This window comes from Carcharhinus amblyrhynchos, chromosome 24 (genome assembly GCF_965287045.1).
Source record: "Carcharhinus amblyrhynchos chromosome 24, sCarAmb.v2.hapA, whole genome shotgun sequence".
Classification (NCBI taxonomy): Eukaryota; Metazoa; Chordata; class Chondrichthyes; order Carcharhiniformes; family Carcharhinidae; genus Carcharhinus; species Carcharhinus amblyrhynchos.
Genome location: NC_137347.1, coordinates 15,980,631 through 15,996,040, shown reverse-complemented (window position 1 = coordinate 15,996,040; position 15,410 = coordinate 15,980,631). Strand labels below are relative to the sequence as shown.

At 41.1% G+C, this 15,410-nt stretch overlaps 1 protein-coding gene across 1 annotated transcript; it reads right to left on the bottom strand.

Annotated features, from left to right (window-relative positions):
* Window positions 1-1,300: 1,300 nt before the first annotated feature.
* LOC145358015 (gap junction alpha-4 protein-like) lies at window positions 1,301-14,207 on the bottom strand. The gene is made up of 2 exons (XM_080211702.1): window positions 14,043-14,207; window positions 1,301-5,594 (listed from the first exon to the last, which is right to left on the bottom strand). Exon 2 carries the CDS (start codon window positions 5,576-5,578, stop codon window positions 4,505-4,507), a length of 1,074 nt encoding a protein of 357 aa, XP_080067828.1. The 5' UTR covers window positions 5,579-5,594; window positions 14,043-14,207; the 3' UTR covers window positions 1,301-4,504.
* Between the last annotated feature and the right edge of the window lie 1,203 nt (window positions 14,208-15,410).

The window sequence follows — 15,410 nt, the reverse complement described above, 5'->3', positions numbered from 1 at the left end:
GCAGCAGTGCTAACCACTGTGACATCAGGCTGTCTTTTTGAAGTCAAGTCATTGCTGCAGTGTATAAAAACACAGGAAGCAATTTGTGCATAGCAAGCTCTCACAAAGAGCTCAGAAATTGGAAGAAATTCAATTCACATGTGATTTTTATGAAATAAGAGACTTTAATCCACAAGTGTTAGCCATGGCTCCAGTTGTGGCATTCTTGTTTCTGAATCACAAGGCTTAATTTCCACTGTAGAACCTGAAGACAAAAATGAAAGCTGATACTCATGTACATGACTGAGGCAGTGTCGATTTGGCTGGATGTAAAAGATCCTATGGCACTATTTTGAAAAAGAGCAGAGGAATTATTGGCCATCTCCTGGCCAATGTTTGATTCTCAATCAACATCACATTAAAAAGCAGGTTATCAGGTATAATCACACCACTGTTTGTGGATATTTAAGGTATGTAAATTGGCAGTTGTCTGTCCTACACAACAACATGGGCCACGATCGTACTGCCTGTTCATATCATGCTCCTGCAGCAGTAAAGGTGGGGAGTTTGGCGGCTAGCCAAATCTCTGTTCACTGCTATAGGATGGAAAAGTGCCACCAGCGTGACAGTGGTAAAATTCTGGCCATGGTGGCACGATGGTTAGCACTGCTGATTCACAGCACCAGGGACCCAGGTTCCAATTTAGCCTTGGATGAGTATTTGTGTGGAGTTTGCATGTTCTCCCTGTGTTGGCGTGGGTTGCCTCTGGATGCTCCAGTTTCCTCCCACACTCCAAAGATGTGCAGGTTAGGTAGATTAGCCATGCTAAATTGCCCTTTATTGTCCAAAGATGTGTAGGTTAGATGGATCATGGTAAATATGTGGGGTTACAGTGATAGGGCAGGGGAATGGGCCTGAGAATCGGTGCAGGCTCAATAGGCTGAATGGCCTCTTTCTGCACTGCAGGGATTCTATAATAACTTCAAAAAACACTTTTTTGGCTGCAAAACTATAGGGTTGCTTGAGATATCTGGAGCTGGTATAAGTTTAATCTTTTATTTTTTCTCTTTGTATTGATCTGGGCTAAATTGAAAATCCGAGGCTTGGAGTGGGGCTGTGTGCTAATCCCCTGTGCAATCCCTAGGATCATTTCACTGTAACAATCTCAAATACAGTTCCATGGGAACTGATGTCCACTCCACCCAGGAGACTGGCTGCCCAGATCCAAAATAAAATCTTTGGACAAGTAAAAAACTGACACAAAATCAAACAACAACAAAAAAAATTGCAGAAATCACATGATTGGCAATTTATTTTGGAAACATTTTATTTTGGTCAGCAGTTCAAATGGCACCAAGAATTAAAACAAAATTCAACTTGCACAATACACTTTAACAAATAATTGTACGAATCACCTGATTATTTACAGAACTAATAAAGTCACCAGATGATTGTAGGCTGCTGCTCTCCCCCCCACCTTTGAGAGACTTCTCTTTTGACTGGTGGTGATTTAACCTGAGGATCATCATATCTCAGTCAAGGTGGGAAAGGTGAATAACATCAGTTGGTGCGGGAGTTGAACTCACGCTGTTGGCATCACTCTGCATCATAAAGCAGCTACCCAACCATCTGAGCTAAACCAGCCCCCATTACAGAACTAATAGTTGTCTATGTCCCTCCAATTCTTTTCTTTCTACATACTGGCTGGGATTATGTTAACAACGCCTTAACTAAACATACTTGAGGTGGTCATAAAACAGCTTTCTCAAGTGTTAACCCGAGAGTCTGACTGTGCACACAGCAGTGTTTATTTCTTGGTGACCTATACAAGTCCCCTTCACTCACTGAGATTTGCCAATGAGATTTATGTCAATTTTGCCTCATTCTGGTCATGGAGTTTTTTTTTCTGCTGAGAATATGATGCTGACAAGCATTTGTAATGGCATTAGCTGACAGGAAGTTAGTACTTGGGTGAGAAAAGTGCTGGTGTGCGATTCACTTCTGCGTATTATATCCTAACCATAGATCTTCCACTGGAGCCTGAGAAGGCATTTCAAATTACGCAACAAATAAATGTATAAATATGGAAACAATGCAACAAGGAAATCTATAAATAAGAATAAAGTCTGCCATTTTCCTTAGAAATGTGATGCTGTTAATTATTTCCTCCAATTCTATTGCATAACAGTCAAGATCACTGCCCCGAGGCTAAAATAGAAAATGTGCTGTATTGAGTAGGGATTTTTAAAAAATATATTATTCAGGAGCCTACATGAAAGACCCATCACCATGTTATGGGCAGCAAGGTGGCACAGTGGTTACACTGCTGCCTCACAGCACCAGGGACCTAAGTTTAATTCCCAGCTTGGGTCACTGTCTGTGTAAAGTTTCGTTCTTCCTGTGTTTGCATGGGTTTCTTCTGGGTGCCCCGATTACCTCCCGCAGTGCAAAGATGGGCTGATTAGATTGATTGGCCATGTTAAATTGACCCTGGTGTCTGGGGGGTTAGCAGGGTAAATATGTAAGTTTACGGGAATAGGGACTGGGTGGGGTTGTGGTCGGTGCAGACTCGATGGACCGAATACCTTCCTTCTGCGCTGTAAGGATTCTTAGAACGCGATGAGCAAACTCAACAATAGGTGATGGAACATGGTGATGAAAATACTGCAGACTTCAGGAGAAAAGAAGACTGAGGGAGGTGAGAAGTTCCACGGTTGTTGACGTATTTGGACAGAACATGTGGGAGACATTGATTTCAACACCAGGATGTAGAGAATAAGGAAAAGCATGTATTTAGAATTGAAGGAAGGACACAAGGCAAAATTAGTAGATAGCAATAACAAAATGTTGCACAAGGGAGACTCCAGCAGAGGGTTGGAGACCAGGGAAAAATTAAGGACTGATTATTATAGGGTAACAATTTTTTGTTCTTTTTCATAATAATCTCATTATGTCTATTTATTTTCACTTTCTTTTAGTTGTCTTATTCTTTTATACACACCTTGTTAAGAGTGTAAAAAAATTCAAAATTACTTGTACATAACACACTTTGAGTTGCCTGTCTATTGTTGTTATATGTCTATGTTATATGTCTATTATACCAAATTCATTGTATCTCAATAATTAACTGTAATAATTCCGGTTTCAACCATAGGTTATTTCTCAGTAAACTTTGACTAGAATGTCTTCTGAAACATATATGTTCTTGTATGATAGTCACCATCAACTGGGAATGTGGAACACACTACAGCCCATGACTGCACTGTCAGCATAAAACCCACCCCACAAAAGAGTAATAACTCACATGGGAATCTGTCTAAAAAATAGTTACAAGAATATAAACTTTGGGGTTGTGATAGAGGTGATGGTTAGAAAATACTTGCTGCAATGATTTGTATGCTTTCAGCCAGTTTATTGCCTCCCAATCCCCAGTGTCCGCTATTTCTTAAATCAAAAACGTGAATTTTAAAAGTGATAAGACAATTGGTGCAACGTCACCTTCACCTTAGCTGCTTTTTTTCTTTCAGGTTTTGATTACATTGAATTCAATTGTAAGTATGCACAAGATTGGAAATCTACCCAGTCATTGTTATCGAATAGAAAGTCTAGTCTCTGTCTTGGCTCAATGTAACTAAGACCATTGATAATAATATGTTGCCAGCACCACATCATGTATCATTCTATTCGTGCTAAAAATAAAATCTGTTCGTACCAAGCTTGATGTGTTTTATGTCATTAGCTATCCCTTGTTACGTTCGTGCTTGTGATGAGTCTTTACTGAATGCGGAATTGTCCCCTGATTGATTGAAATATGGTTTTCTCAACCTCAAGTGCGTTAATGTCTGGGGGTGTGGCTGAGAGTGGTACTAAATTGAGCTCCCAAAAACACTTCAATTAATTCCATTCTTTCATGCCTTCTACTAGTTGGTTACAGAGCAGCACTGGTAAAGGCCTGGCACCGATTATCACACACACCAGAATCTCAGTCAGGAAATGGCACATGGGAGGTACCCAACAAGGAGGATGAAAAATATATTTACAATATGGATGCCAAAGAAAAGAAAAAAAGTATAAATAAGACATTGCCATTTTCCAACAAATTTTTTCTCGAGGAATAATGGCCCCATGTTGGAGGAATGTGTATTAGTTAGAAGCATAGTTAAATAAAACCTTCTATGCTGAATAACTCTTGATTTGTTCTAACTTGCCGCTATGTTTCATTCTGTCCAAATGCATAGTTCAACCTCAGAACATCAATCACAAAAATAAGAAACCTCACAGTAAGTGGGAAATAAATTACAAATGTAATAATAACTCCATGCAATGATTGAGTCTGAGACATATATTAGTCCATCCTTCAGCTCAGTGACATCCACCTTTGTACTGTACCTAAAATATGTCAAGTGTGTTAAAATCCATATTGGATACTTATTCAATTTTTCTCATCGACTTGTATCTGAAGGTCCCGAAAAACTGATTTATCAAGCATAACCATTCTTAAATATTACTCATTCAGAACTTGGTGTCAGATCTCAATGTCATTGTCCCTTCTCCTACTGCCTACACTGCTGACTGGACTAGTCGGCCTTTGCTCTTGAACTGAGCTTTGGTCTACTTTATCAGGGACTTCCTTCAAGAAGTTTAATTGTGGCAAATGCACTTGTGGCGTCGGGTTGACCTTTTGGTTTGCCAATATCTGCTCTGTATTATAGTTCGTCCAATTCTGCTCAGTGGAGGACTTATTGCAGCTCTGGTAAGGTCCGTGAGTCCCTTCCACTGGTGGGTACATGTACTCTATTGGTATTGATTCCTTTTCAGCGTAGTGAGCTACCGGAAAGTCAGTCGATTTTAGATAGAGTTGTTTCTTGGAATTGTGCTGAATGTTTCTGAAAATACACTTGCCAATGAGGTGGAACATTTCCAGAAAGTTTAGCACAAGCGATATCACAGCTACCACAAACATAAATAAAATGAAAATGGTCTTCTCTGTGGGGCGAGATATAAAACAATCTACTTTGTGTGGACAGGGCTGTCTCACACATTCATAAATGGCAGGCATCACAAAGCCATATAAGTACCACTGGCCAAATAGAAAGCTCAGTTCAAATGACATTTTGAAGAGGATGCTGAGTGAGTAGGTGCACATCAGTGCTCCCCTAATTTCCACCTTCCCTGACTCATCAATGCCATACTTCAACTTCTTCCTCGCAATTTCTTTCACAATGAGTTCAGCCTGACTGTCTTTGCATGTCAGGGACGCCAGCGCCTCTTCCCGCTGCTTCAGTTTTTCTTCCTGCCTCGATATGTGCATCACATGGCCCAAGTAGATGAGTGTCGGTGTTGACACGAAGAGGATCTGCAGCACCCAGTAGCGAACATGCGAGATTGGGAAAGCCTTGTCGTAGCAGACATTCTCGCAACCTGGCTGCTGTGTGTTGCAGGTGAAGTCTGACTGCTCGTCACCCCACACATACTCTGCGGCCGTGCCCAGGATCAGAATCCGAAATATGAAGAGGACAGTGAGCCAGATTTTGCCGATCACAGTTGAATGTTCCTGCACTTCATCAAGGAGTTTTTCCAAGAAACTCCAGTCTCCCATCTTCTTGGTCTCTTTCCTGTCAATGATAAAAACAGTCACTTGTTGCCAATCATTGGTGATGTTTTTGTATTAATTCAGCCACATAGTCCACAAATGGTAGCTGTTTCACCTTTAATAGTCAGTTGTACTAGACAGAGAGGTTAGCAGTGCATTAGTGTAGATTACATGTTAGTGAATTGGCAATCCCTTCTGCATTCACATCAATTTTTCTTTAATTTGAATATCTCATTTTGCAATTGTGGTAAATCTATGGATTTGATCGCTAAATTTATAATTCAAGAGCAGATGTAGTAATTTTATTTGGAATAGGAAAAAGAGGTTCTGACCCTTGAATCTCTTCCTCCATTCAATTTAGAAATATAGAATAGGATCCCTACAGTGCAGAAGGAGGCTAATCAGCCCATTGAGCCTATGCAAAAGAAAGTCCCACCCAGGTCTTATCCCCATAACCCCATGTATTTACTCTGCTAATCCTCCTGACTCTAAGGGGCAATTTAACATGGTCAATCAATGTAACCGTCACATCTTCAGAGTGTAGGAGGAAACCAAAGCACCTGGAGGAAACATATGCAGACACAGGGAGAACGTGCAAACTCCACACAGACTGTGACGTGAGGCTGGAATTGAATGCGTGTCCCTGGTGCACTGCGCCACTGAAATTAAATCATAGTTACGTTATAGCTCAACTCCATTGACTTGTCTTTTTCGACAAACATTATATTATCACAGTACATTTAACAAAAAAAAAGTTCAGTCTTGGAAATCTCAGTTGTTTCAAACTCCACAGCCTTTTTAGAAGAGAGAGAATTCCAAATTGCCATTAACATTGTGTGAATAAAGTGCATCCTGATTCCATTCCTAAATGGGTAAGCTCTAATTTTAAATTTCTCGGATTCCTGCATCAGAGGAAATAGTTTCTCAGTATCTATTCAATCAAATCTTTTTCCACACATTATGATCAGACCATTTCTCAACCTTCTAAACTCAAAGGAATGCAAACTAGAAATATGTAATTGGGCTTCATAATTTAACCCTTAAAGTCCTGGTGTGTCTGTGCAGAGTCTGCACGTTCCTCCCTTGTCTGCATGGGTTTTCTCCGGGTGCTCCGGTTCCCTCCCACAGTCCGAAAGATGCGCTGGTTAGGTACATTGGCCATGTTAAGTTCTCCCTCAGTGTACCCAAACAGGCGCTGGAATGTAGCGACTAGGAGATCGCACGGTTTCATTAAAGGGAAGTCGTGTCTGACAAATTTACTGGAGTTCTATGAGGATGTGTCTAGGGCGGTGGATAGAGGAGAGCCGGTGGATGTGGTCTTTCTGGATTTTCAGAAGGCGTTTGACAAAGTACCTCATAAGAGGTTATTGCAGAAGGTCAGGGGACTTGGAGTTGGGGGTAAGGTGTTAGCGTGGATAGAGGATTGGTTGTCAAATAGGAGGCAGAGAGTGGGGGTCAACGGGTGCTATTCGGATTGGCGGATGGTGACTAGTGGAGTGCCCCAGGGGTCGGTGCTGGGGCCTCAGCTTTTTACCATTTCTATAGATGATCTGGAGGAGGGAACCGAGTGTAGGGTGTCGAAATTTGCTGATGACACCAAGATAGGGGGAACGGCAAATTGTGCGGAGGGTGTGGAGAGTCTGCAGAAGGATCTAGATAGGCTGGGCGAATGGGCCAGGAAATGGCAAATGGAATTTAATGTTGGCAAGTGTGAGGTGGTCCACTTTGGTAGGAAGAATGGTAGGAAGGACTATTACTTACGTGGCGAAAAACTGCAGCAGGCGACGGTGCAGAGGGACCTCGGGGTCCTTGTGCATGAGTCGCAAAAACCCAGCTTGCAGGTGCAGCAGGTGGTCAGGAAGGCGAATGGGATGCTGGCCTTCATAGCGAAGGGGATTGAATATAAAAGTAGGGAGGTCTTGCTGCAGCTGTATAGGGCATTGGTGAGGCCGCAGCTGGAGTACTGTGTGCAGTTTTGGGCGCCGCACCTGCGCAAAGATATTTTGGCCTTGGAGAGAGTGCAGAGGAGGTTTACTAGGCTGATACCGGAGTTGAGGGGGTTGAGCTATGAGGAGAGGCTGAATAAACTAGGCTTGTACTCGTTGGAGTTTAGAAGAATGAGGGGAGATCTCATTGAGACGTATAAGATGATGAATGGGATGGATAGGATAGAGGTGGAGAGACTCTTCCCGCTCAAAAAAGACAGTAGGACTAGGGGGCACAGCCTCAAGATAAAGGGGGGGCGTTTTAGAACGGAGTTGAGGAGGAACTTCTTCACTCAAAGGGTGGTGAATCTCTGGAATTCTCTACCCGTTGAAGTGGTGGAGGCTGCCTCGCTAAATATTTTCAAGAAGCGGGTTGATGGGTTTTTGATAAGAGAGGGGATTGAGGGTTATGGGGAGAGGGCCGGAAAGTGGAACTGAGCCACGACAGATCAGCCATGATCTTATTGAATGGCGGGGCAGGCTCGAAGGGCCAGATGGCCTACTCCTGCTCCTATTTCTTATGTTCTTATGTTCTTATGTTCACAGTAACTTCATTGCAGTGTTAATGTAAACCTACTTGCGATACCAATAAATAAACTTTAAAACTTTAACTTTTGGTGTAACTTTGGTTACTCTACTTTGAACTCACTTCCAAGGCCAATATATCTTTCCTAACATGATACAGAAAACTGAACATTATACTTTGGGCGGCATCTGAACCAAACTTTGTACAACAAATGCATCACTTCTTCACTTTTGTATTCTGAATCTCCTTGAGATAAATGCCAACATTCCATTGATAGGTGTAGATTCCATGGCCATTTTAGAATCTCCACACACAATTGTTTATACATGTAACAAATTTATATTTGTATCTTTGTAATGTAACTTATTAAGCTTGTAAATTAATGCTTGTGAATTTCTAATTCAAAAGACTTCAGAGTTTTAGGAATTCTTTCACATTTTAATTGCATGGTCAGATGAAAGGTTTTGATTTTCTTATTGCTTGGGATGTGGCATTTAATAAGGTATTCTGATGTCAGAAAATGATGAAATATATCACAAATGTTATGGTGCATAGCAAGGCCATTTGGCCCATCATGTCTGCACCAGCTCTCCATACAAGCATTATGACTTAGTGCCATTCTCTTGCCTTTTCCCCACATATTGATTATTTGATTAGAAACATCGCACGCTCTTTTGATCTTGACTGCATCGATTGATCCTGTCTCCACCACACTTCCAGGCAGTACATTCCAGACCCGCTGTGTGAAAAACATTTTTCTCACATCACACTTGCCTATTTTACGAATCACTTTAAATCCGTGCTTTCCCATTCTTGATTTTTTAATGAACGGGAACAGTTTCTCCGTATCAATTCTGTCCAGCCCCCTCATGACTTCGAAAGTTTCTATCAGATCTCCTCTTAGCCTTCTCCTCTCAAAGGAGAACATCCCAACTTCCCCATTCTATCCTCAGAACTAAAGTTTCTTAGCCGGGACCATTCTTGTAAGCCTCTTCTGCATTCCCTCCAATGCATTCACACCCTTCCAACACTGTGGTGTCCAGAACTGTACACAATATTCTAGGTGAGGTCTAACCAGTGTCTTGCATAAGTTCAGCATAACTCCTTGCTCCTGTACTCTATTTCCCTGTCAATAAAGTTAACAGAATGCTACATACTTTATTTACTGTTTTCTCCCCTTGTCCTGCCAATGATTTATGCAGATGCACCCAGGTCCCTCTGTTCCTACACTACTTAAGAATTTTACTGCTGATATTATATTGTCTGTCCATGTTCTTCTTACCAAAATGCACCACCTCATACTTTTCTGCATTGAACTTCATCTGCCACCTATGTTCCCACTCATCAACTTGTCTACGTCCTTTTGAAGTTCTACATTGTCCTCTTCACAGTTTACAATGCTTCTAAGTTTTGTGTCATCCACAAACTTTGAAATTTTCTCTGCACACCAAAATCTAGATCATTAATATATATTAGGAAAAGCAAAGGTCCCAGTACTGATTCCCGAGGAAACCACTACAAGATTCCTCCAGCCCGAAAAATATTCATTGACCATTATTCTCATTTACATTGTGTAAATTTAAGGAAGAGGTGGGTGAGATTTTTGATTGGTGAGGGGTTGAAGGGCGATGTGAATGGACAGAGAATTGGAGGTCGAGGTCGAGATGAGATCAGCCATAATTGTATTCAATGGCAGAGCAGGGTTGATGGGTTAAATTGCCTATTCCTACTCCGAGATCTTATGCTTATGGTCCTTGTGAATTGTCTCAGCCATGGACATCAACAAAGGACTTACAATCGGTGAACTCTTTATACCTTTGCCTTGTGGTGTGTGTGTGTGTGTGTGTGTGTGTGTGTGTGTGTGTGTGTGTGTGTGTGTGTGTGTGTGTGTGTGTGTGTGTGTGTGTGTGTGTGTGTGTGTGTTGCGATGTTTCTTTTACCATTTTCAATATTTTAATATCTTTACCTGGATGAATTTTTTGCACGTTTACATTCAAGAGAGACTATCTTACTGAGTATTTTTGCAATCAGCACATAGATAGTTACGAACATTAACTAAAGTGGCACATTCTTCCTTATAGTTTTCGCCAAACCCTGCTGTGATCAACCAAGGCATGGAAAAAAGTGGGGAGACCTTCCACATATCCTCACCTGGTCATATGTTCATTATTTTAGTACTATTTTTACTTAAATAAATAAATAATTTACTATAGCACCCTGTGCTTAATTTCTAAGATTATACAGCATGAGAATGCTTTAACTCCAACAAGTACGATGCTGCAACTATAATCTCAACATACCTTCGGGTACGGACTTTTAGAGCAAATGGCAAAAGTGTTAGTGTGCAGTCTATTCTAAAGGACAAGGCTTGCAAATGGGACATACTGCTAAACTGTTGAAAGAAAACTCTCCAGTAAAACTCCAACTGTAGCAGTTACCTGTTTACCCATGCAAAGTGTTGTTCTAGTGAAATTGCACATTAAATTGCATTTTTAAAATCTTTGTTGTAATCAGAATGCACGTCAACTACTACTCTCACCAACTTTTACGTAGAAAGCATTCTTTCTAATTGTAGCACAGTCTGGTATGGCTCTTGCTCTGCCCAAAACCGTAAGAAACGACAAAGGGTCCATCACACAAATCACCTCCCATCTATTGACACTGTCTACTCTACTCGCTGCCTCAGAAAAGCAGCCAGCATAATTGAGGATCCCACGTACCCTGGACATATTCTCTCCCACCTTCTGCCATTAGGAAAATGATATAAAAGTCTGAGGTCACGTACCAACTGACTCAAGAACATTTTCTTCCCTGCTGTCATCAGACTTTTGAATGGACCTATCTTGCATTAAGTTGATCTTTTTCTGCACCCGAGCTATCATTCTGCACTCTCTCCTCCTGTACAAACACTATGCTTTGTCTGTATAGCGCGCAAGAAACAATACTTTTCACTGTATACTAATTACATGTGATAAAAATAAATCAAATCAAATAAACCGAATCAAATCAAATAAGATACAATCCAACTATCAAAAAAATGTGCTGCACTTTACAGTGATCATACCATCCAGAAATAGCCTTTTGTCCCTTTCTGGCAAAAAAGCCATGGTAATTAGTGTGAATTGATCACTTCCATGCACTATTGAAAGTGGACCAAGCAGTGTGGAACCTAACTTTGAACTCTGCTGTCAGAGAAGCTGAATACACTTTCAAACCTAAAGTTTGAGTTTCCCTGCTTTTCCATTCTGCGCACTATTGTCCCGCATAATTGTTCATCGCGATGATGCCTTCGTGTCAAGCACCCATTACGGTGTGATTTTTGGCTGTAAGTATTAAGTTCTTACATGCTGTGTCTGAGGTTGTAAAATGCTTTAGATTTAGGTGGCGGAGTTGGAGCAATAATAATCCTTAGTCAGCTCCCTCCAGTGAAAGTTTGACTCAGGTGTTTCTCAAAGACATCTTTGTTGTGTAAACCCTCTTAATGCATGATTGATGCGTAGTGTACGACTCAATCAACACAGCCATAAACTTAGGTTATCATTATACAACCGTGGAATGATACCGAACAGGAGGCCATTTAGCCCATTGTGTCTGTGTCAGCTCTTTCCCATAGCTGCACATTTTCTGGTTTCACTTCAAGTGTTTATCCAATTCCCTTTTGAGTTCTTAGTGTATTTCTTCCCACGACCTTTGCAGGGACTGCTTTCCAGAAATAACAAGTTGCTGTTCTATGAAGCCTCTGGTTCTTTCATCAATTGCCTTAAATGTGCACTCTTCAGTACACTTTAGTCACTGAAAATAGTTGCTCCTTATTTACACTTTCAAAACCTACATGGTTTTGAACATCTCAGTCAAATTTTGCCTTAACCTTCTCTGCTCAAAAGAGATCTACTCCAGTTTATCCAGCCTCTCTATATAACTGAGAACCAGAAAGTACTAAAGCCCAGAGCTATCAGAACAAACACAAGTGTCTCTAGTTCTCTTTCTGCTTTGAAGAATTTTACTATTGTTCTCAAAGGATTAATGGGGGAATATGAAGTCTTCAACAAAAATTGCTAAAACATGGCACTGTGATTTACTCAATGGTGCAATAAGATTGTGATAACTGTGGACAATTTAGAATAGAATAGAATGCCCACAATGCAGGAGGCCATTTGGCGGAGCAAGCCTGCGCTGATAATAATCCCAGCTAGATCTCATCCCCATAACACCATCAATATACCCTACTAATCCATTTGACACTAAGGAACAATTTAGCATGGCTAATCAATCTAACGCGCACATCTTTGGAGTGTGGGAAGAAACTGGAGCACCTGGAGGAGACTCACACTGGCATGAGGAGAATGAGCAAACTCCGCATAGATAGTCATTTAAGGTGGGAATTGAACCTGGGTCCCTGGCACTGAGGTGATGGAAAGCTTATGTAACAATGTGCATGAATGGATCAGATGATCAGTCTGCTTCATGGAAAGCATTGTCAAAAATAGCCAGACTTTACTATTGAATGGCTCTCTCCTTATCAGAGGGCTATTCTTCATTGCTGGAACCTCCTCCTTCATAGCTTGCAATATATGATCATGGAATTGAGCAACAGGCAAAAAAAGACCCAACGGTGAGGACAACTAACAGTCCTTTAATAATTGCTGGTATATGTCAAGCCATTCCTAAATACTCAGTTTTAATCTCAGCATGTCATGTGCTACGCAATGAAAGAATTATGAATTGAATTCTCTTTGTAAAATGACATGAGGTTGGTTTGTGCACAACTCACTACGTTCGATGAATGTTATCCACTCAATATCTCCTCTTCCCAGGCCACTGCTGTAAAATGGGTGGATTTGCAGTGTCCTATGGCTGTCAGGAAAAGCATTGTTTCTATCTGAACAAATGGCAATGATAAATTTGTCAACCTGCTTAACAATTTTTCCTTTGTGTGGAGTCAGAAGCCATTGTTGTGTGACTCACGAGTAAATAAAACAGCACATCAAAATGACCGTTTAATATTTCTTTGATGTAATGATGACTAACATGGTGCCTTGTGACATCTGAACCAAGTTAGACTGGCAATAGAGGAATGCTGTAAACTCTATGTCTAAATATCTGATCCTCCCCATATCTGTTCTGTTTGGTATCTATAAAAGTGGGTCTGGCTGAACTATCCTTTGCTAAGGGTAGTTCACTTGACACTTACAGTGGTTTAAGTCTGTTTTTGAAATTCCGGAACCCCTCTGGGTTTTGGCTCATTCCCTGGGAATTCCTTTAGATATTGACATCCACCCCCACCCCTTCACAAATAGACAGACAGACAGACAGACACACAGATACACCTGACACTTTCAGGGATCCCTTGTAAATATGTACATCCTCCAAAGAACCAACAACTGAAAAACAGAACAGGCTACCTGATGTTATCATGGGCAGAAACTTTCTTAAAGATATTATACATCAATAAAAATAATGTATTAGCCAATTAACAAAACAAGAAGAAAATGTAGAAATCCGAACAAGTAGGAAAACTCCTCCCCAAAGGTCTGATAATCGAAACAACTGTGTTCTCTGTTTTGTATTCTGTTCAAGAAACAAAAGAAAAATCCTGATAATGAATTTGGATCCTGCAATATTGACAAATGCCTCCAAAATAGTTGGTAAAGACTTCAGCGTTGAAAACATAAATTGAAAAAGTAGTGTTATAACTTTGACTTATCTTTAACGATCAATCAAATGTAATAAAAACACACACAGTATTAGTCTTTACCTATTTAACTGGACAAAGCAAACCCAGTTTTGAGAACTAAAAGAGCAGTTGAACTTTCAATCCTGTGGAGATAAAATGATTCATTTTTTCCTACTCAGAGGATTTCTTTCAGGCCGTTCTGTAACGCTGTAATAATGTTCTGACTTACTGAACACACCATCCTTCATCCACTCACTTAATAGAGAGTAGAATTCAATAACTTACCAGCAGAAAGTTTTAAAAAAGAGGCAGGACGCTGTAACTTGACACCCGGTCCTTCAGGATTGTACTGTTCCACTTTCTCAGAGTTGAAACATTTAAAGGGAGACCTCCTTCAAACGTCACCGCTGATGTCCGCTGCAAAATCAAAAGTTATATTGTTTTTAACGGAAGATGTAGTTGGACAGGAATGTATGAGTCCTGTATGGCTGACTGCTGCTAGCGACAGGAAGGAAATCGCCACCATTAACAACCTCTGTCTAATGCTCTCAGGATGACAGTTCCAGCAACACTAACTGTAAATCCTGTAGCTCCGGCAGTCTGCCTCTGAGCAAGCAATTCCTGAAACAAAAAGTTTGATGGCAAAATGCTATGGACCGTTTTCGCCCTTTGTTCTGGAATCATTGTCGGTTCATTGTCGGAGAGGGGACTTCTTATTCAGGGACTTACTGGGGGTGGGAAGGGAGTTGCTGGGTTGCGGAAGGTCAGTCCGATCATAAGGCAGCCTCTCGATTTCCAAATTTAACCACCGATATTGTGAAAATCTCAAGGGTCTAGTTTCCAATGGTGAAGATCCAGAGAAATCTCAGAAGATTAGGAAGTTATTTGAGGTGGGGATGATTAACTTGGGTCACCTAGAGTTGATGCACTGGGAAGAAGAGGTTCACGATTAGGACAAGTAGGGGAATCAGGTTGTTGAATGTCGAAAGGTCAAATGATCTTTTCTCCTTGATTTTTCCTGGGTTTTTATACAGCCAGGAAAACATAAACAATCGTACAAAGAGTTGGCCATAATCCCTTGGCAGGCAAATAAAATCCACAGCAATATATTACCTTGGACTCGCAAGGAATTAACCCCTTCCTCAGATGGACAGTTTCCCATGTCTTCCTAAGCATGGCTAGCTGAAGTTTGCATGTAACATTTAAACTAATGGACTCAATGCTACACTCATATGGCATAAAAATAGCAGGACTTAAAATAGCCCGAGATTTTAGATCGTATGAGTGAAGTTGTGGGAACAGATGTAGATGGCAAAACTCAAAAAATACCAACGAGAGTGGTCATAATCCGAGAATAACATCCAACTGCTGAGGGTCAATTGCTCCCACTGAGCACATCAGTGACATCTGATTTCCAGCACCGAAGACCCCAAAAGCACTCCTGGCATCTATGTTCTTAACTGACTGTGTATGCGTTTGTAATGCAGTAGATGCTCTTTGCTACTTGTTGATTGGTGTGTTTATTTGGAAATGGGGGGGTGGGGGGGGTCATAGAATCGTAAACTTACTACAGTGCAGAAGGAGGCCATTCGGCCCTTCGGAGGCTGACAGCCCCCACCTATCCTGGAGCACCCCACCAGCTGCCCCACTCCC